General features: G+C 46.2%; 1 protein-coding gene across 2 annotated transcripts in view; it reads right to left on the bottom strand.

Annotated features, from left to right (window-relative positions):
- LOC119386502 (polypeptide N-acetylgalactosaminyltransferase 11) overlaps positions 1 to 22,922 on the bottom strand; it is a 79,908-nt gene that overhangs the window by 33,076 nt on the left and 23,910 nt on the right. For both annotated transcript variants that reach the window (XM_037653768.2, XM_037653767.2), the window contains exons 7-10: positions 20,561 to 20,691; positions 16,415 to 16,653; positions 6,007 to 6,124; positions 4,114 to 4,266 (exon numbers count right to left, since the gene is read on the bottom strand). In XM_037653768.2, the coding sequence (XP_037509696.1) occupies positions 4,114 to 4,266; positions 6,007 to 6,124; positions 16,415 to 16,653; positions 20,561 to 20,691 (641 nt within the window). The remainder of the gene's footprint in view (positions 1 to 4,113; positions 4,267 to 6,006; positions 6,125 to 16,414; positions 16,654 to 20,560; positions 20,692 to 22,922) is intronic.

The raw sequence follows: 22,922 nt of genomic DNA on the forward strand, positions 1-22,922 counted from the left end.
TGCAATACAAAGAGAAGAAGACGGCACTGATACAGCACGGTGCTTGTGCATTGAAACACACCCATCAAAACCTTGAGTAACACAACCCTTATGTGCAACTGCTTTGAGATAATAGCCTCGCGTCGCTACGAATCTGGCTGCTAAAGGTAATCTTGGCTCCGATGTCAGTGTTTGAGTCCAAACTACAGTCGAACCCGGGTATATCGAACTCGCCAAAAAACGTTTATTAGTTCGATATATGGCATAATTCGATATAGGCCCGCTATAGGATTTTGACACAAAGGCACATAACAATAAGAAAAGTACTTTATTAATATGGTGGCTTACTTGCGTGCCCTACTTTGGAACAAAATAGTCCTGGATTTTCTTCTGTGTCAACGACTTCGCTGCCTGCGACAGCACGCACGCCTCCACGTTGTCCAACGAGTCGGAGCAGCTGAGGCCGCAACCTTCCACATTCACGCAATAGCGCCAGACCAACGCAAGTGCACTAATCACTTCGGAGGATGTAGGCAATGGGCCATCGTCAATTTCCTTATTGCTGTCGCTTTGGCTCGTGTTTAGAAATTGTTCGATATACGGGATAATTTGATATAAACGGGTTCGATATAGTCGGGCTCGACTGTACGCCGGTATGACACAAAGCGAACGTAGTCCTCATCTTGTAGCTCACCCATGATGGCGACATCATTGTCCGCACTGACGAACTCGTCGAATGTCGATCCGTCGATAGCTCCCGGGAACTCTGCCAGCTCGCGAGTTTCGCGGTGAACGGCAAATTCTGCCTCTTTGCACAAGCCATGACGACAGCGCGCCAATAAAGTTCACAGAGCACCAACAGGCAACACCACCAGCACGGACCACGCTGAATGAGGACTCGAGGGAAACAGGCAGCAGCAGGCACACAAGCATAAAGAAAGAAAAAATGGTGCTCACTTCTACCACCTCCGCGCCTCGGAGAAAGCACGACGGCCTCTGATTGGCTGTAAGCGCTGCGAGCGGGCCAGGATCATTTCTTGCAGGGGGGTGTTCGCCCGTGCACAACCGGGTCTAAACCACTTTTTCTAGGGTGGTGCCGGCAGTTTTCCCCGCCACCGCGAGGGAAAGCCAACTTGCTGGGGCACTTTTGAGGCACATGGAGTTTGATATATCGGTTGTCGTTGCTATTTTCGTTCGATGTAACAGTAACTTTTGCTATATATTCTCAATGTAAATTTACCGTGTTTAGAAATTGTTCGATATACGGGATAATTTGATATAAACGGGTTCGATATAGTCGGGCTCGACTGTACGCCGGTATGACACAAAGCGAACACACTGCAAACAAAAGTACTGCAGCCCTAAATTGCCCCGTTTCAATCTGTGAGCACTGCACAGAGGGACCAAGCTTAGTTCAGCTCTAACAACGCGCGAATCAGCAAAGAAAAGGACAACAATCATTCAGGCTCAAAGAAAGTTTTCATTCTTTGCCTTTTTGAGCTCACAGAATGAGGCACCCACACCAGACCGCACCGAATAAAAAAAGGTGGCAAAGGAAGGTGATGATAGTCACTTACTCTATATTGCTGTGCACAGAACTAAACTTCTCTCTCTCTCTCCTTTCTTTTTTTTTTTGACCTGAAACAACACGCTTGTCAACGTTGCAGCTCTTAAAACGTGAAGAGGGCAAGAAAAGTAAATGAAAAAAAGAAATCTGCTGAAAAAGCACCTGCAAGTTTACACCCACTCATGGACAAAAGGGGATACAGGAAAACATTAGCTGGAGTGGAGCATTCACAAAACAGCAAAACTCGAACTTTAAACCAAGGACATGCTGAGCCAGAAGAAGGTGCACAAAAGAGAGACATCTGGATGCAGCTTAACTTACTCAATGAGACTAACAAACTATTATAATGCGTGTGTTATGTTGTACAAAATACTAGTATTCGACCAAAATAGCTTACACTTTTTGTTTTCTTGAAACAAATCATTGGTAGCAACCACCAGAAGAACAATTCGGCAGAAGTGATGAGCTCCTGCCCAAAGCAAAATTAACCCATTTGCTGCCACCTGCTGCTCACTTGTGCAGGCCCTCCGTACTGCGTGTTTTTCAGCTAAAAGCTAACGCATGCAACATGCTCCCTTTTGCCGCGTCGTAAGAGCCTAGCCAAAGTATTTTCTAGAAAAGACATTAGAATACATTTAGTATTTACATATGAAAATAATTCATCTTTTGATATCTGAAGTTGTTTCATTTCACGGTCATTTCAAATTGTGAAAATGTTTAAAGCACTGTGGCATGTGGAGGGTGGCACCACTTTTCACACCCCCAGCGGCTTTAGCATTTTTTTTTCCTTGCACACTTGACTCTGCCACGAGGGGTTCTTTTTTACGGGATTATAAGGAATCTGGCATGGCCAATGAATCCATTCCATCACTTGAAGGTGCTAGGTGCTGCCATTCCTTCTGCCACTGGACAAAAAAAAAACACAAAACGAGAAAAACATCTCAAGGTGCCTTCAACCAACACAAGTAACTACTGCCATCTATCGGTAATGTATCCAAGCATCTTTAGATAAGCCGACAAATGCTGCCACCCCTTAATATCTTTAGAAAGTACTACTAAATACAGGAGCCCAGCGATTCGCTGGCTTTGGCAAGACTGCCACTGCAGCTGCGGCCGTATCGGACTGAAATTCGTATCACTGAGATTCTACTGTACATGCACACTTGGGTTGCGTGGCTAAATCACAACTTACGTAGATGCGTTTAGCAATAATGGGGAACAATAAATTGAATCGCACTCCAGATACAAGCTCATGCATTAGAGAATATTCAAGAACACTCAATGCCCTTTCATATTCACCAAGGCTGACAGACAGCCCTGTCCTCGGTCAATTTTTGGCATGTCTTGAAGATGCCTCTCCTGGATACATGCATGCACACGGGCCTGCATAGACTGTAAGTCTGGCTCCCCTTCGCAGTCGGCTGATCTCAGGTTTCTTCTCGGCACCTCTGACTTCTCTCACTTCTTCACTGTGTCATCTCACAGCACTTCTTCCTAGACTGACTCACTACGTCATTACACAACACTTCTTCCTGGCCAACTCCTGGTTCCCCGTCTCCGCTTGCGCTTATGACGGTTTGTGCCCGCATTCGACATTCTTCGATGCGACTCATCCGTCCACGGCACAGCAAAGGCTTGGGAAAGCGCGAGGCCTTTCTCGCATGTTTGCCTGGCGTCAGCAGGTGCACCGGCAGTGGCGACCTTGCTTCATATTGCATCATGTCTCGATGGTTCTAGCCTTTGCGCAAGCACTTGGTTCGAAGCACACTAGCTGTTCTCTTGCTTGTGTTTCTCTAATGGCGGGGTAAGGAGGCATGCCTTCGGGGTCTTGTGATAATTGTCTTTCAATGCACGCGCTCACTTGAAGCCACGATTTGACGCTGATTTTTGAAGGCCACAGCATGCGCTTGGTGTGAGTGCTCGTTTGTGACAATGCCACTAAGACTAACAACGTATTGCACACACGCAAGCCTGTTTTGTTTGTGTACAAATCACTTCCCCGTCTGCTTTGGTGTTTGTCAGTTTGATAGCTTGTAACTCTGATGCCTCTCTATCTCAGCTTTTGCCTGCCTGTACATTCTTTTTTTTTCCTTTCTAATTTTTTGGTGACATTTTTCTTTTGTTTTGTTTTCGCACTGCATTCCTATTTGGGCACAGGATGAGCATAGTCTCAGCTTCGCATTGTGCTCTTCTGGAGCTGCCCTCGCTCAACACAAGCAGTGCATTTCTTGGACATTGTTTTATGAGTATTTTGAGCAAGATAAAATTCCGTGATAAAAGTTGAGTGCATCTCTTGTGAAGCCATGCTAGATGCAAACACGATATGCATATTTTCTAGCTTTTTCCAATTATTTTGTTTGGTCCCGGAGACATGACCCACCCAACTTTTCTTTTTATCAATTTCAGGTGGCCAGGGAGAGGTGGCTCAAGATATTCGACTAAGTGGCAACACTGTTTAACCAGCTTCCATTTACCAAGATTCTATTGTACTACAAGTGCCTGAAGAATGACAAGCAAGCAGTAGACGATATGCGAGGCATACATAATATATGCAGGAGGCTGCCTACCTTGTATTCATCCATCCAGACGTGTGCCACACGAAGAGAGTTCTTCGTCAGCGTGTCCTCGCCGCTCGGGGATCCGTAGGGGCGTCTTCGACGGAACACGTGCCCCACCCGTGAGCAGGGCAGGATCTCTAAGCGCCCTCCACACATCCAGATCTGCACGTTGGAGCAGGACAATGTTGGTGACGGATCAGTTCTGAGGTTACTTTGGGGAGGATAATGCAATCAGTTGCCTTAGGTTAACTCCAACCTAATACATTGAAATAGAAGGGGATTGCACAACAGTTCAATATAACAATAAGTCAAAACACAGAATAAGTCTGTCTGAAGTTTTTATAAAAACTCTGCAACATCTCCGAAAGTCTCTTGAGATCGTGAAATGTGAATATTTCCCTATTTGTTCTTTTAAGGCTGCGTCAAAGGCATCACAGTTAATATTCATTTTTCATCCAAACTTTCTTTTAAAATGCATAGACCGAGAGGCTTTTCGCATCCTAGAAGCAGTGTGGTACTGTCTTTCTATCAACGAATGGCAGCAGGTATGCTTTACTATAAGGCAGTTAACTACTATATTTCTGTTAGTGTTCTTCACCGCATTGAACAGCAGTGTTGTGGTGAACACTTCTGCTATGAAAAATGATTTTGTATAGGCTGGTATAGCTGTACACTTTCCTTATGCAGAATAAAAAAATGACAACTTTTTACACTTAGCTACATTTCCCTAGACAGTGCAGGCAACAAAAAAATGTCCAAAAACAAGCGCCAACAGCAAGAGAACCTTGACATGTTTTCAGCGAGCCTGTGCACACAAGTGGCAGAAATGGCAGATAATGTCCTTTAACATGCGTTCACTTTTTAACCAGGATGTTCATGAAGGTTTAATCAAAGGTGTACTGTAACAACACCATGGCATGTGTTAGCTGCACTAATCAAGTCGCAATATTTGTGTCATGCTTGATATTCGTCGTGTTGAATCATTCGCAAGAACGAACACTGGGGATTCAAAAGCCAAACAAAATTATTCAATGAGGTAATATTCAAATCCAAAACTACAATATTCGCACGCCCTGTAGATATGCCATCATTCAGAACCCCAAAACTATCCACTGCAATAAAACAAGTCTTGCCTACTCTTAAACAGGTCAATAAAAAAACTGACACGGTTTCTTATGCATTCGCTTAGGACGACATGAAAGCAGAAGCCATTCGGTGTGGCTATTTTATCATCGTCGTCGTTGGAGCTTGAGAGCTCACACAAGTAGATGCACACTTGTTGATGCTATAGCTGATGATGATTATGGATTATAGCTCAGCCCTTTGCAATGGGTTGGCAGCCTTCAACCACCCACTCACCACACAATTCACATGGTGTGATGCCTGGTGCAGTTCTGCTGCACATTATGACATCTGCACCATGACCCCTTGCCCGATGTGGCGACTGTATAAGGTCTTTTTCAAAGCGGTTTCAAGCACCGGTGTGGCTCTGTGGTAGAATACTTGACTACCACCCAGAATATCTGGGGTTAATTCCAGCTAGAACCCCAATTTTGTGTCAGATCTTTATTACACTAAGGTCACCTAGGTTTTTGTACTGCGTGCCACATCTTTCAAGGTCAGCATCTCACAAAGCACCTCAGGCTTTCACCTTAATGTGAACATCCAGATATAAAATGCAGATTGCTGATGAATCTACAGTATCAGCACTAAAAAATTTGCTCCGATTTGCTAAAAAATTTGCATCAGATGACAGAAATTCCTTCACAGACATTGACCAAGCTTCAACTCTGCTGACATCTGGCAAGGGAATCCTCCTGAGCCTTATTGATTCTGGAAGAACATTAATAACCAGTGAGCATGATGTGCTGCTTCACTTGACACTTTTTCGGGGCTGCTCACCCGGAAAGAGATCTCAAGGTTCTCGCCACCCCAGATGTCCATGCCATCGTCGTACTCGCCCAGCTCGTGGAAGTACTGCCTGTCCATGGCAAACAGGCCGCCGGCCATGGTTGGTGAACTGCATACGGGCACATCAGACAGGCCAGCTATACATTTTGCAGGTGTTACAACACAAGAAGGCCTGGCTGCACTCATGCAAGACAAGTGAGGCACTGTGAGCATGCACAAATGTTCATCGACCACTTGAACTCCTCGTGCAAGCACCCCTGTCTTTGTATGTCTTTTTCAAGGCTTTAACAAAGTGCACACTAGCCATCTGTAAGGCAGTACACACACCCATGAAGCTGCACGCTTCGTTGATGCTGCTGTGGCTGATGATGATGAATTATTGTTGAGCCCTTTGTAATGGGTGGGACGCTTTCAACCAATCACTTATCACACAATTCACATGATCTGATGTATGGCGCAATTCTATGCTTCTGCTACACATATTACATTTGTAACGTGACTCCTTGCTCGAAATGACAACTGTATTGAGGCTTCTCCCATGCAGTTTCAAGCACTGGTGCGACTCTGTGGTAGAACAACTGACTGCCACACAGAATGCCTGGGTTCGATTTCGGCTTGAAGCAAGTTCTGTAAGTGCACACTTGAGAATTCATGCGGGGTTCGGTACCGTACACTGCCAGTTTCGAGGCCAGCATCTCACGAGGCACTTCCACCATAACAAAAGATGGCCATGCTATTTCAACTTCAGCTACACTTCACATGCAGCAAATCCTTGCGGGCACTTCGATGGACATTGTTTTAAACCACGGTGCAACAGACAGGCAAAGTGCTTTTCATAAGTCAGCTGCCACACAAGGAAGGAGGATGACATGCTGTGCACTGTGTTGTTGCCACTGCCAACAGTGTGCCAGGTTACCATGTACTAAAATCTCGACATATGCACTTACGTCAAGTTCCTGTGAGGCTCAAGAATTCAGCAGCCAAGGTGTCAAAAAAAAAGCTTTAACTCTTTATTTCGTGAATTCATGCTCAACAAAGCAGGTGACACTCACAGTATAATCATAGAAGCAAACACATTAATTGATAATCTGCTCTGCAAGTGAAATGCATTAACATTTATCCAATACACACAGACATTGCCTGTGCCGAGTGATAACGCATGTAAGAGCTTTAACCAGCAAAACTTGGTCAGAACGAAAAGGAAGACGAGCACACTTCACAGTGATGTGATTGACCGAAGCCAATTCGGCGCAGCTTCTGGAGCAGCTAAAACCTCGATTTGCAACAGCATAACCACCTTTCGGAGCAGTTATGCTACCGGTCACACATTTTCAAGTGAAAATATATATGACTAAGCTGGAGCAGTTTTACATCTTTAACGAAATCGCTTTATGCACGTGTACGTGCATGTTTACTTGGAGTACTCCTAAAGACAAAATTACGTCAGTGCCCTTCGTTTTCCTGCAGACACTTCTAAGTTTTTTCAGTCCTGTGAACACCTAACACATGCTGGGAATTCACTTCATATTTGTAAATGAATCTGGCTTTCCTTGATGCTTTAGTTACAGCATGTGCTCTCTCAACTTTTCATGCGGTCTATTACTATCCAAAAGAGCTATTCTGATTATGTTTGTCCCTTCAGTACAACCTAGGCCTTCGTTGTGCGCAGAAGTGCCTGCTGTCGTGCTTCATAGACAGAATCACCCAAATCATGGTTCATGGGCGGTTAATAACAAACAGGGTTCAGTAACTGGTCCCTTGTGCCTGAAATCTAATCTGTGCTCCATGAAATTTGCGGTAATAGGAAGGTACGTATTTACTTTTCACAAGCTCTTTAGTGTCCAGTACTGTGGCCATGGTCAAGAAGCCCGAACAAGTTATACTGGGATCCCAGGACACCAAGTCCAGCAGCAATGTTCGAATAATACGAAAAAAATGAAAAAACAAATTTCAACAACATAAACAAAAAATAATTTTACTGAACGCTAGATTCAGCTAGCGACCACAACCTCGTGCGACACCGGCGAGGTCCTTTTCACAGCGGCCATTCGTCATGTGTAAAGTCGAAAAAAAAACCCAGGGACGATGCACTGTGGAACAAAGCTATCTTGCCCATTCTGCCCCCAATTCTGCTCTGTCATCAAGAGCTTGGGGTGCTAACCAGAATGGCGCGATGCCAGTGCCATCATGTTTACTGAACCGAACCACTTTCTAAACACTCAGTCCGACAAACACACAACATCAAAAGCCATAACACATAAACTAAAACAAAGGAACTTTCGTCTGATATCACCTTGAAAGAAAGACGACAACCTAAATTACAGCACCCCTGCTAATAATGGCAATGTTTTCTGTTTTGATTCTGATGGCCTACAAATAAAGCCAATCAAGCTTGTTGCAGATCTGCTAGCCACCATGCTTAAGCTATATCTTCAATCTATCGCTCACATTGTGCATTTTCCCTGCTCGAATTAAATGTGCTAAAGTGACTGTAATATTCAAAGGTGGGGATAGGAACAAGCTGACAAATTATGAATAGATTTCTATTCCTCCTGTGTTTTCAAAGGCTCTTGAAAAACTAATGCTTAAGAGAACCGATGAGTTCTTCTCCAAGCATTCCTTCATAAGTGACAGTCAGTTTGGTTTCCAAAAGGACAAGTCCACAAAATCTTCTCTGCTCTTGCAAAGGGAAATTATTTTAAACAATATTGAAGCTAAACAGTTGACTCTCGGCATTTTTGTCGATTTCACCAAAGCTTTTGACCTTCTCAACCACAAAATATTACTCAGTAAACTCGAATTATGATGTCCGAGGCCTATCCGTAGAACTTTTGCGATCTCACTTAAGCACGCGCAGGCAGGTCGTTTCTGTTGATAGTTGCAAGTCTGGTTCCCCGTTGATTCAATGTGGCATTCCACAAGGTAGCCTTTCTGGCCCGTTGCTCTTTAATGATTATAATGAACATGGAACGCTCCCCGAACCAGGACGCTATACGGTAACCAAAGCCTTCGTTTCACTTTACCATACACTCTAAATCATCACAGTATAAATGATCCGAATATTTTTACAGCCTCTTTGAAAAGCTTTAAGTCATATCTTATTAACACATCTCAGTCTTCCTTTTGTTTGTCCAGATGAGCATTGCCCCGAGAGCTTCACATTAGTTTTCGAAACGGGCACTGTTTTCTGTTTTCACTGTTCTCTGGTTTTCATCGTTTTCACTAATGCAAATGTTCGCTCTCTTCGATTTTGTCACTGCAGTTCACGTATGTGTTTGGCCTTTGAATAAGCACACCTTTCTGCTGCTGCTGTCTCTTTTTTTTTTTTTTTGCTCTACTGGGCCTCATGCACTTCTCAAGCTACCATTGTAGCTTTTCGCTCGAGGCCCATTTGCTGTGTCTTTGCTGGAATAAACATTCAGTCATTCATCCATTCATTTTGAAACATCACTCATGTATATGTCTGAAGAATCAAGCAAGTATGGTACGGCTTTGCAAACTCCGATCACCGCTATGCATTATCTGAACAGAAGTCTTGTTGACGTTATCACCGGGCAGTTATAGAGCTGGTAACGGTGCAGCAGGTAACTACTAGCAGCTCCAAAAATAATGGTCACCAACCTGAAACTTGGTGCAGCAAAGTACTTAGCAAAGGAAAATTTCATTTGCGGTAAAAACACCCGTTGGCTCCTATTGCTCTTGCTGGGAACTTATCCCATTCTTCCTGGATGGCTTCCTTCGAGTTCGGGATCATATCCCGAAACAAGCAGCTACATCTTTTTGCGTGCTGATCAAGATTACTTGTAGGGTACTAGCTTTGTGGGAAATATAGTTTTCTGAACAATGACAACAGCTAGCAAAATAAGTGAGAAGTTGCTGCATTTAGTACATTACTGACTCGGGCTTACTTGACATACGGCAACAACAAAAACACTGAGGTAGGTGCTAATGCACAGCATCTGCGGCGCAGAATGCGATAGAGCACTAAACGTGATAGTTCGAAACCATGTGAATTCAAATAATACTATAGTTCAGGTATAACGTATAACCTCAGCTACAAGGCTGCCCTCTATATTCCCAAAATGATAGTCACCGGCTTTCCCCGCTGTTCACCAGACCACTCGACAAGCATCCAACAGCAATTTCAACTTGCCTACAAGCTATAACTTACATGGAAAAAGTTTACTGGAATTTCACGGGACAAAAATTTGGAACCAACTACCCCTAGGAGTTAAAGTGGCACGAAACTTTAAGCATAGTGCGAAAATATTTTGTTTGCAGCATCAAGACTTGTCCTTTTTTTTTGTTTTCTTGCGCTCATCAGCGTATTCTACCCATTTACCTGTTAAAGTGGAACCCACTTATAACGATCCCACATATAACGATCTATCGGTTATAACGACCATATTTGGGTGCACTTACGATTTTCCTATGCTAACCATTGAAGCTGCATCCAGATATAGCGAACATTTTTCAAAACCTCCTACTTTTACAACGAACACTTCAGACACGGTCGCGGTAAAAATGTGGTGCATACGAAGCGAAAAAAAAGTTAAAATATGCCTTCTAAAGCGTGACAGGGGCGCGCGCTCGCGCGTGCCCCGCTCCAGTTTACTCGCGACTAAGATACCCAGATCGGCAAGCACCGCACGCAGATTTCGGACGCTGCGAGCGAGGTCGCTCACTTTTCAGGCGTTTCTTCAGTGGTAGAATGGCAGTGGGGAAAAAAAATAGTAGGCATCATGAAGCCTTGCGGTCAGCTTTCGCACAGTAACATTTCCTGACGCCGTTCTCTGCAGCTACGACCGCCTGCGATGAGCCTTGGAACGCAAGAAGGCATAAATGCAATTGAAGTGATAACCGCGATAACTTTCCATCGCAAAAAGGTTCACTGCGTCCCTAAACTCGTCGACGCCACAATGTGCCGCGAAAAGTCGTCCGTCTTTCCGGTAATGGCAGAGACCGGTCGATCGGTGATAACGATTTCCGCGCGATTGCGGCGATGCCTTCGCGGATAAGCATCAGAAAAGAACGAAGGCGAGGTGGCGGCCATCGATGAACGTGCCATTAACCTTATCACAGTCATCTGTAGATATCTGCTCGGCTGCGCGTGTGGCGTACTACGCCGTACACCAGGGGCGTAGCCAGAAATTTTTTTCGGGGGGGGGGGGTTCAACACGCACGAACATACATTATACGTATGTTCGTGCGTGTGTTTGTATGTGTGCATGTATGTATATGCAAGCAAAATTGAAAAATTTCGGGGGGGGGCTGAACCCCCCCCCCCCCCCCTTGGCTACGCCCCTGCCGTACACTGCGGATTGACGGCGGTACGAGCGCGCCATGCTTAGCCATGCTGCCGTTCGCAAGTTCGCCGCCGCCGCGTCGTGCGCGTCGCTTTGTAGAAACGAAATTGGCTCGCTGTTGTTGAGCGGCGCGGGCACCGAGAAACGTCGATGCACTGACAGCGAGCGTATACTGCGTGTTTGACTAGGTGACAACTCAAGTGCGCCGCGCATCGTCGTGCAGGGCCGCGAGAGCATCGCGGAGACGTAGAGTGCGCGTTGCTTGGAAAATACTTGTTTTCGCCGCGTTGAACGAAGAGGCTAGTCGCCGCACCCGTGCACGGTCCGGAGTGAAGCAAGCACGAAGAACGTACAAATGCGCGCATACGGCATACAGCAAGCGGCCCGGCAGTGACTCCGCGACCCGAGTAGGCGACGCGCTGCACGCAACTAGCCAGGGATGATCGGCTCCACGTCGCGGTACCGCGCTTCGGTGAAACGGTGTCGGCTCATTGCAAAGGCGGTTAATTCACTCGTGAGCACGCAGCGGGCGTCGCTTCATGACGCGAAAAGGCTTAGCTTGTCACCGAAGGGGTTGTTAGCACTTTAACAAAAGTGCACAAAAAAAAAACGGCTTGGCCGCTAAGCGCACGTTTTTAAGGGCGAGTCCATATACAACGAACTACTGATATAACGACCACTTTTCGCGACACTTTCGAGTTCGTTATAAACGGGTTCGACTGTATATATGTTCTAAGAATGTGATTGTGAACATGACCTGCTACTAGAGCTGTGCGAATAGCAAAATTTTGGGTGCGAAGCGAATTCGAATATTGAAGTGTGAGTGCGAATCGAATCGAATATTTTTCGAATATTTTTCGAATATTTCTCCAATATTTCTAGAGTATTTCTCGAATACTTCGAAGCGAAATTGCAGAAAAAAATGTTGGAGAGGATTCCTAAGCATATTCTTATGAGATAGCAACATGAAAGTGTTTCTTTTCACTAGGTTGATGAAGCGCTGGCGGGGTAGTGTTTCATGGTTGTCTTATCAAGAATGAGGCAATGTAGAGGACGAACTGTATTTATGCAGATGATTTGGTGCAACCAAAGTGTTGCCGACAACACTACACGTGATAGGCAAAGATGCCATTTTCTCAGCCTCTCCTCCTTTTTCAACTTCTGTGGAAGCCCAACTGGTGTAGCGGACAAGGGTGTGCTCCCTTCAAGTCTGGAGTTCCAAATCTGCCTCGTAGACGTCGATATATAACAACATCTGAAATTTTGGATGCTAAAGAGCTTCGGCGTCCGATTTTTCGGACTTCCTACCCAAATTTCAGGTTCAAAACAGCATTAATAGAGCCCCCAACTCTGCCACATCTTTCATCTCCATATTGGAACCAGCGTTTTCTTGAGTTAATAGATTTGCGACCGTAGCAGAGCTTGAAAGGCAGCTTTGCCGCAATACGGGGGTGTGGTGAGGTGAAGCATACTGAAAATCTAGGGACCACTTCCAATCGGGCGTTGATTTTGTTTTGGCGAAGTTCGACCGTAACAGAGATTGAAGGGCAGCTTTGCCGCAATACGAGAGTGTAATGACGTGAAGCATACTGAAAATCTGAAGAGGTCACTTTCAATCGGACGTTGACTGTATTTGTCTTTGGGAAGTTCGAATAGTTCGAATAGTAAAATTCCAGTGCGAATCGAATCGAATAGCAAACACTATTTGAAAAATATTTGAAATTTCGAATATTCGCACACCCCTACTTGTTACACGTCTTTACCATATTTTTGTTTGTGTAAATATGTAGTATATGCGTTCATCTATATACATATGTGAATAGGTACAGGAATAGGAATAGGTACAGCTTTGGCCCCCAGCCACTGGCGCCAAAGATGCTGCTCTGGTTCGGCAGCCACTTTCCATCACACAGCACACAATTTATGAAACGCACTCGCAAAACCTGCGTGCAACTCAACCATACGATCACTGGTACCAGCAGAAGTTTCCATTTATACTGCCCTTCTTCCATTGTGGCAGCAATAAAACTGTCCCACTGAAATCATGGATAAGCATGTCTTGTTGCACCGAGGTTAAAAATATATGATGTTCAAAAGAAACAATAACTGATATACTTGGTTACATCGAGAATTTCGCAATACAGTAGAACCCCGCTGATACGTTTTTGAAGGGACCGTAGGAAATAAACGTAAGAGACGGGAAACGTAAGAGCCGAAAAACAGGAAAAACGGCAAAATATTTAGTGGTACAGAATTTTATTTCAATTCTTACGAGTAGCACGAAAATTGGCGCGCTTAGCCGCGATCTAGTCAATGGATAGAAACGCGGAGCTTAGGACGGCCTCATCCACAGAAATGTAATCAACGTATGTGATTTTTTTAACACCAACAGCTGTAGGCATGAAAGAACTAAGCACACGCAATCACGACCGGCGCGGCGAGTCCGACCGCGAACCGCACGCACGACCACGCGAGCTCCAACCAGCTCGAACTCCTCCCGTTCTCCGACAAATAACGATGATGATGAGTCTACGCCAACGCGATGGCAGAAGTGAATGCCAATCTCGAAGGCCTTGCTTTCGCAAGCAGTTGTCATTCACGCCATGTTTGTGCAATACAAATCTCAAAGGCTATGCTTTTGTCAATAGTAAATGCCAATCTCGAAGGCCTTGCTTTCGCGAGCAGTTACGTCATAGACGCCATCTTTGCTATTTGAATCTCGAAGGCCATGCTTTTGTTTGCATCAATTGAAAGATTCTGTTGCTTGCGCCTCTCATGCGGCTAATATTACGGTCAAACGAGGCCAAACTGCGTGAAAATGCACCATGGCCGCTCTCTTTGGTAGTCACTCGGTCGGCTCCGAGCGCACTTCGCGACGTATCATACGGGAACGGTCCGACAGTTACGACGTAACAGCGGGGTTCCCAATACATTGTATCCTATGGGAGTTATGCCGGGACCGGCGGAAAACGACGTAACAGCCGGGAAAACGCAGCAGTGAGGAACGTAACAGCGGGATTCTACTGTATTTAATTACATCAAGGTGATGAAAAATTCTTGAACACGGTGTGTCACTGGAGCCAACATTTTGACAAGGGGCCTTAAAGGCAGCAACTGCCCACCTTAATGCATGTAGTATGTGTGTGCTTCGTACCCTCAGAAGGAGGAGGAGAGGGTGAGTGGGGCAGAAAGAAGGAAAATACAGGGCCGAATTGGGTGAGCACAAAAAGAGTGACCACCCACCCCGTTTTTGCACTTGCCCTCCCCTCATCTCATTCTTGGTTGGGGGGAGAGTGCACTGAGGCAGGCAGTCGCAGCCTTGAAGAAGTGTCAAAATGTTGGCTCCAGCGACGATTTTTCATCGCTTCAAGCGTCCATCTTTCCTGTCTCCCTCCTTCTTTCCTGCTGGATGTGCAGCAAGTCGAGTTTACAAGTATGAACCAACTAGTCTGCAAAGAAGTATTCCATCTTCCCCTGAGCACATCAAGGTTTAGCTTTGCATTGTAGCAGTAGCCTGTCTCCCTTTCTGCCCAGCCTCAGCAGAGAACAATTCAGCTGAGATGCACAACGGCCGTGCGTTGGTGGGTGTAATCGGCGAGCCCTCAATGTTACCTGACATAGTAAGTATACAGCTTCTTTTCTAGCTGCTCTGTTTAAAGAAATATACGTAGTTCATATATTTCTTGCACTAAGAAGAAATATGTTTATCCAAAGCAGTCCAAAGCACACCGCTGTCTAACTCTTGACGTGCCAGCCAATTGCGTTCATTTGCTTTTTCTGATTAACGACGCAGGAGAACAGCTTTCAATGTCACTGTTTCTGGATAACTATGTCTTTGAGGCCAATAGCACACATGGCAAGTGTGGTGACACCGTGTTACTAAAGTACAGTAACCCACCGTATTTACTCGAATCTAAGCTGGACCCGATTCTAAGCGAACCATCTAAAGGCTGAAGCCAGAAAAAAGAAAGGATACCTCAAATGTAGGCCAAGCAGAACAAAAAAAAGAAGGCTAGAGCATTCACAAGACACAAACAGCATTTACAGTCAAACCTGGATATATCGAGCCACGAAGGGGATCACAAAATACAGCGGCGGACATGACAGCAGAGCAGACTCATCCAGATTTTCCTGGTGCATGTCCATGCATTTGCAATGCAATTTCTACTGAATGAAAATTGACAGCACTTCTCTGAAACGTGGCAGCTGTTGTCACCTGGCGCTGATCATCCAGAGTGCAGTGTGTCACCACGGAACACCTGTGTCACCTACTGATGGCATCACTGCAACCGACTGTGCTGCACTGGCAGGCAGACATTTACCGTGTGAGTGACGGTGCAGTGACGTTTAATCATGCACTAGCGCGAGCCGCTCGCTTCTGACAGTTCATGGGTGTGGCACCTATCGTGCTGGGCCAACGTGGCAATGGCAATGCTTTCTTTAATGCTTTAGCACGAAGTGGAAATGATCGGTGGTGCATTTGGCTTGTCGCCTGTTTCACTGATAGTTGACGATGCTTAATGCGATAGGATCGTCAGCAATAAGTTGCACTCACATGTTCGTTGGTGGCTACTATCACGCTTCCAGCCATGTCCACACTCCCGCCGAAGTCGTAATCATTGGCCGGCTGGCGTCTCCCACCAAAAATGCAAAGTATATTTTGCGGTTATATTTTGCGGTAGAGCACGGTGTTGGCCCCACCTTGAGTTGCGGGTTGCACTTTTAACCAGCAGGCATACAACGAGCCACAACGGTGTGAACAATCAGTTTAGACACCTCCATGGTCATTACGTGGGTGGCAACGATAACTCATGGAGGCACTCCTTGTTGGCTACAGGCGCGGCCGCTGGCTGCCTCGATACTGTCCTTTCTGGGCAGCATTAGCAGTGCATCATACTTTTCTCAATTTGAATCATAAACTGGTGCGTTCTTGAAATCCTCGAATCTAAGCCAACCCTAGAGTTTTGTACATGGGTACTTGAAGAAACTGCATGGTATTTTTTCTCATCTTGAGAAGTGAAACAGATAAGTCTCCAAACTAGCATCCTAATAAAAATGAGACATTAAACCTAACTTATCCCGGCTGCACTCACGGTATAGGGTCGATGGCTTGCCGTGGGCCCCGCAGCCTGGGCGGGGACTCCCACTTGAAGTGAAGGCCCCAGTTGAAGCCACCACGCACAATGGGTGACGCACTGTACTCAAAAGTGTCTGCATTGATGATGTCGATAACGGGACACGTTACTGTGGTGCGGTTGGCGCCAATGCGTGCCAGCATGGGCTCTAGCCAGCCCACGTTCACTTCACAGTGGCTGTCCAGGAACACCAACACCTGAGTGCAGAAAATATTTACAAATGCAACTTACTTCAAATCAGTGCTGCACATTGCAAGCAAGGTGAACGGCAAGTTGGACGCTATCAAGCTCGGTGCTTAGAAATTGGCACATGCTAGCCACATTCACCTCCAATTAAAAACATATACAGCAGAACCACTCTTGCACATCCCTCACTTATACATTTTCCCATGTATAATGTACCAGGTATCCAGTCCCAGAAACAAATCTATCTATGAGGATCCCTTCTCACACATTACAGTAGAACCCCGCTGATACGTTTTTGAAGGGACCGTAGGAAATAAACGTAAGAGACGGGAAACGTAAGAGCCGAAAAACAGGAAAAACGCCAAAATATTTAGTGGTACAGAATTTTATTTCAGTGCTTACGAGCAGCACGAAAATTGGCGCGCTCAGCCGCGATCTAGTCGATGGATAGAAACGCGGAGCTGGGGACGGCCTCATCCACAGAAATGTAACCAACGTATGTGATTTTTTTAACACCAGCAGCTGTAGGCATGAAAGAACTAAGCACACGCAATCGCGACCAGCGCGGCGAGTCCGACCGCGAACCGCGCGCACGACCATGCGAGCTCCAACCAGTTCGAACTCCTCCCGTCCTCCGACAAATAACGATGATGATGAGTCTACGCCAACGCGATGGCAGACGTGAATGCCAATCTCGAAGGCCTTGCTTTCGCAAGCAATTACGTCATAGACGCCATGTTTTGCAATACAAATCTCAAAGGCTATGCTTTTGTCAATAGTAAATGCCAATCTCGAAGGCCTTGCTTTCGCGAGCAACTACGTCATAGACGCCATCTTTGCAATATGAATCTCGAAGGCCACGCTTTTGTGTGCATCTATTGAAGGATCTTGTTGCTTGCGCCTCTCATGCGGCTAATATTACGGTCAAACCAGGCCAAGCTGCGTGAAAATGCACCATGGCCGCTCTCTCCGGTAGTCACTCGGTCGGCTCCGAGCGCACTTCGCGACGTATCATACGGGAACGGTCCGACAGTTACGACGTAACAGCGGGGTTCCCAATACATTGTATCCTATGGGAGCTATGCCGGGACCGGCGCAAAACGACGTAACAGCCGGGAAAACGCAGCAGTGAGGAACGTAACAGCGGGGTTCTACTGTATATAGTGCCTGCAACTTTCCTGCCCGATACTTTGCGAACTGTCACAGCGCTACATGTGCTGAGGAGGTGCGTCAGTGAGTTTGGCAATGTGGACCAGCGTCTGCCCTGGAGACGCTCAGGCCTGTGTCGTGTCGTGGCCACATACGCTAGGCAAAGCCCGCCAGTTATCCTACAGTGACAAGAAAACAATGGCGTCCTTCCAGACCAATACGGTGTGGTGGAGTGTGCCCTCGCAAGCATCCATTTTAAGACTGTGGCTCGCACCACCTCCAACCAATCTACTTTGCTGGTAGCCATTTCATGCTTACATCTACTCTTGAATACGGGAGAGCCAGTAATTTTTTTTTTGCGACACAGTGAAAAACGTATTGCAGTTGTTCTACCGTATACTCAAAACCTTCCACCTATGTTTCTACGTAGGCCCCTGAACAATGTAGTTTAAAGTCTATGAAAACAAAGGTGCACACTGGGACTTAGGTAATACAGTCGAGCACGCTTATAACGAACCTGAGCGTGACGTTTATATATCCCGAAGTTCGTAGTAAATGAAACACAGCTTTAAAAAAGGTGCAAGTGAAAACCAAAAATTAATTTTTTTGCGAAAAAGTCCGTGATGCACGTCTGTTTCAACAGCGCAGATGTGATAAGTACAGTCTCAAATTTATTTAAGGTGAAAGCGCCGAGGCCCTTGGCATATACAAGCTGCCTGAGGCTATGTAGCCAATTGCTACAGGCACGCTTGCGGGCGCTGGCTCCAAAGTTTCGTCATCATCATCCGATTGCTACGAATCGCTCTTGCAGCGCACTTCATTCACTATGCCCTCATCCGTGCACGGTTCCGCAGTGTTTGCATCATCATTGGCCGTAATGAACTCCTCCCAGCAGATGTTCTGCTCTCTCGTGTTGGAGTCGACGACGCGCTGCCACAAATCGCCACCGGATCGGTCCTCTTCGGGAGCTTCAGGCTTGGCATCGGGTCCGACATCAACGAAGCCGGCCTTGCGGAAACAATTTTGCATGCATGTAGCCGTCACCTCCACCCACGAAGCCTTCAGCATGTCCAAAGCTGAGTACAAAGTCCCCCGAAGCGGCAGGTTGGCTGCCGGGCGATCAGCAGCTATCAGCAAGCGCTCCACATCGCGGCGCCTATAATAACTCAAACGCGCAAAGATGCCCAAGTCAAGCGCTTGCACTTTAGACGTTGTGTTGGGCGGCAGGAAAAGCAGACTCACGGCCGTCAGAAAGGCTTGTACGTGGTGCGCGAAGCAGTTGTTGACCACGAGCAGCACGCACCTGCCTTGCTTGCCCATGTCGCGGTCAAATTCGCTCAGCCACTCTACGAATAAATCGCACGTCATCCACACTTTCGCATTACGCCTGTATTATGCCTTTGACATCCAGATTACGAAGGGCACGCACCGGTCGCTGCCATCCATATTAGCGCACAAAAGTGCTGTGACACGCACTTTACTGTGTTTGCCGCCAGTGCACGTGTCACCTTTCATGGCATGAGTTTTTTCTGGCAGCATTTGATAGAATAATGCAGTTTCGTCTGCGATATACACGTCTCGCTCCGCATACTTAAAATGGTGTCTCGATTTGTTTCAAGCCACGAGGCAACGTCTTGGTCGTTTGCCGAGGCCGCCTCACCAACTATCGATTTGAAAACAATGCCATGGTGCACCTTGAACCGATGTAGCCAGCCATTTCCGGGGCAGAAGTCGGGAAGGTCCAACAGAAATACGAAGTCTTTCGCTTTGGCCAGCATCATAGGACTGTTTACCAGAATGTTCCGAGCCCGCGCGTCGACGAATCATTTCAGTAGCGCGTCCTCCACATCTGTGTAGGTGGCCCTTCGCAGACGCTTTCTGTCAGTCGAGTTGGCATCGGCACTGATGATCTTGTCCTGGTTTTTTGGGATCGTCGATATGGTTGACTTGCACACGCCGTACTTTTTAACCCAACTCCAGTTTTTCACACCTTCAGACAGCTCTGTTAAAATGGCTTGCTTGGTAACAATGTCCACTGCTTTTCGCTTCGTGCCAGCGTCTGCCATTCTGACCGCACGCTACGCGAAGACCAACAGTGAGCAAGACGCGCACGTGTGATAAGACAAGCAAGCACGCGTGTAACTTCTCTGGGCTCGTTTCTAGCCAAAAAAAGCCAGATGCGGCAGCATCGCGGAGCGGTGGAAACTGGCGAAGGAGCTGCTAGGGAGGGTAGTTCGGGTAGCTTGCTTGCGAGAGTAGCCTGCGCCGGTTGCCGCATGTCAGCAAAATTTAGGGCCCGTTCACGCTCAGTCAGCATGCACGCGGAACGAATCGCGAATTGTCGAAGAAGTCGGTGGGGATGCGGGACAAAGGACGAAGGGGTGCATAACAAAACAATGGTCGGGGAGAGCTACAGCTAGACGGCAGCGGCAGCGGCAGCGGAGGCAGGGTCAGCGTTTAACAATAAGAATCTATGGGCACCTCGCTGATGGCTTATCGGTGGTCAAAAGTGGTGTCCCGGGAAGTCGTCTGAGCACTGACTCCGTTCGCTGTAACCGATCGGCAAGGCTCAGAGACGTTCGTTGTAAATGCGATTTTGTGCCATAGAGATAATGTACATTTTCACGGTCACGCGGGCATCGTTTGCTTTAAGCGAAAGTTCGTTCTAAGTGGGGCCGTTATATGTGGGCTCAACTGTAGCATTAAAATTCATCCTAATCATCAAAACTAATCCTAGTTGCCATCACCAGTGTTCTGACATGATCTTACCTGTCCTGAAGCATTGCGCGCACCATACATGCGGGCACGGATGAGTCCCTCTCGCGCTGGTGTGCGGATGAGGCGCACATTGGAAGGCAGCTCAGAAGCAACGTAGCGAGACAGCTGCACGCCCAGCTCAGCTACAAGAGGAACAGTGCAGAGGTCTCTTAGATGTATCGTGCAGATACTTTTACTACGCATGCAATACTGCTTTCTTGTATTACAAATTTTATTTGTTCATTCTATACTGCGGTCCAAGCAGGGTGGCCAATAAAAATACAAAAGGAGTAGCAATCACAGAAAAACAGCAATAAAGGCTGAAGAACATTATTTTGCAATATGATCACTTGCAAGGCAGTTCCATTCACTAGTGGTTCTCAGGAAATAGGAAAACCTAAATAGGGCAGTGCGAACACAACATAGAGTTAGGGTGTTTTGTTGGTTGTGTCAGGCGGGCCTGTCACTTAGGGGTGTCAAATACAAAGATGGATCTAGAGCTAGTTCGATACTCAAAAGTTGAGAAAGTAATTCTAATCTAAATTTTTACCTTCAGGCCGGTAATAGGGGAATGTCATTGGCTTGCATTAAATCAGAGGGTGAGTCTAGCATAAAAAATTTGTCAAATACAAATCTTACAGCCTTTGTTTGAATAAGTTTAAGAGTATGAATCATCGTTACACTTAGTGTAAGGGCCCCATTATGCAAGCGTATTCTAGTCTTGGCCGCACAAGGCCAGTGCAGCAGAGGAATTTAACATTAGTGGGAGCAGTTTTAAGTTTATGTTTAAGGAGACAAAGTTTGCAGTAAGCAGATGAACAAACATTGTCAATACGGAGATTCCAACACAAGTTAGCACCGAGTGTCACACCGAGATATTTGTAGAAACTTACTTGCCGTAATGGTGAAGACCCTAATATGTAAGTACTATATGACAGTGGATGTTTTTTGCAAGTTACTGGAAGGCATACACATTTGCTTGTGTTAAGTGACATTCCACATTTTTTACACCATTCGTATGTATTGAAGAAACTAGTGTTAGGGTCGTCGTATTTCGTTCCCTGACAGATACCAGCACATGTCTGGGATACCCTGCCGAGGACAAAATTCAGTTTGCTGCTCAAAACTTGCGCCCACTACATGAAGAATTTCTGAGGGCATTCTTAAAGCACAAACTGACAATAGCCTGCTTAACAAACTCGGCATGTGCGAACGTGTACGGCAAAAGTGGTTTGTTGGCTCGTAAGACCAACACATGTGGCCATCCCGAAAGCTTAGGTGAAGACCAAGGGAGCGAACAGAACTTTCCACCAGCAGTTCACGTGTAACTTAAATTTTTTAGAGAAGCGCGAAGGCCGGCTGCTGATGTTGCTTCCGGCATGTGCCCCAAAGTGGCCCCTACATGCAAAGTTGTACCCTACATGCACAGGATAACTCGAAGAAGATTGCCCAGAAGGCAAACATAAAGGTTTCTGCTCCCAACAAGCCCGGGAAGCTATGCAAGCTGACGGATCCAAATGCCAGAGAAGTGCACTAAGAGGCACCAAAGCAGGTTCGTTGAGTGTCCCACTTTCGTGTGGGAAGCAATACATTGGGCAAACCGGGTGGTACCTCAATGACCGGCTACGTGAACACCACAATAACCTAAGAAATACCACCAGTGGCTTCTTGGCAATTCATTGTCGGGACTGTGGCCGTCTACCTTCATTTAATCTTTGCACGATTGTATCCCGTGGCAGAACGCAGCTGATTCGCAAAGTCACTGAGGCTGAGACGACTGCAAAATTGGGTGAGAAGTGTCGTAGTTCACCTTTACTGGCTCTCACCGCCAAAGAACTTGTCTTCTTGGTGGCCGCATCTTCCAACTCCTAAATGTTTTTTTTATTCAGTGTACACGCATGTGCAGTCTACACTGCATCCAGGTATACGCATGCGTAACATATACTGTGTCAGTATACAAACAGATTCAGCGGCACAATAAATTTATTCGAAAGCCTGCGCAGGGTGTGTCTTCTTCTCTGTTGTCCGACTCGTCTTTTGTTGTGCAGTCGTACTGAAGTAATGAATTACCAACATGCCCAAAATGCTGCTCTCAGAAAAGTACCTTATCTTGTTCCAGAAAAAATTTCAGTCTAGAAACAACCTTGTAAGCAGCTATTGGTGAACCAGTTTGGAAATGATAGTTTTCCTAATAGGCTCTCATTCTCTCCAAAAGTGCAAACTGAGAAAAATTAGTTCAAAGACTAGCACCTGTCCCGTCTACGTGTTCCTTTCTCGTGTTTGTTCCGCTGCGCTTGCTAATAAGATGCACAAGTTCCAAAGATTTCAAAACATGCTAGTATTTATTTCGATGGTGAAAAAAATTAATGCATAA

The sequence above is a fragment of the Rhipicephalus sanguineus genome, chromosome 3, assembly GCF_013339695.2.
Source record: "Rhipicephalus sanguineus isolate Rsan-2018 chromosome 3, BIME_Rsan_1.4, whole genome shotgun sequence".
Taxonomy (NCBI): Eukaryota; Metazoa; Arthropoda; class Arachnida; order Ixodida; family Ixodidae; genus Rhipicephalus; species Rhipicephalus sanguineus.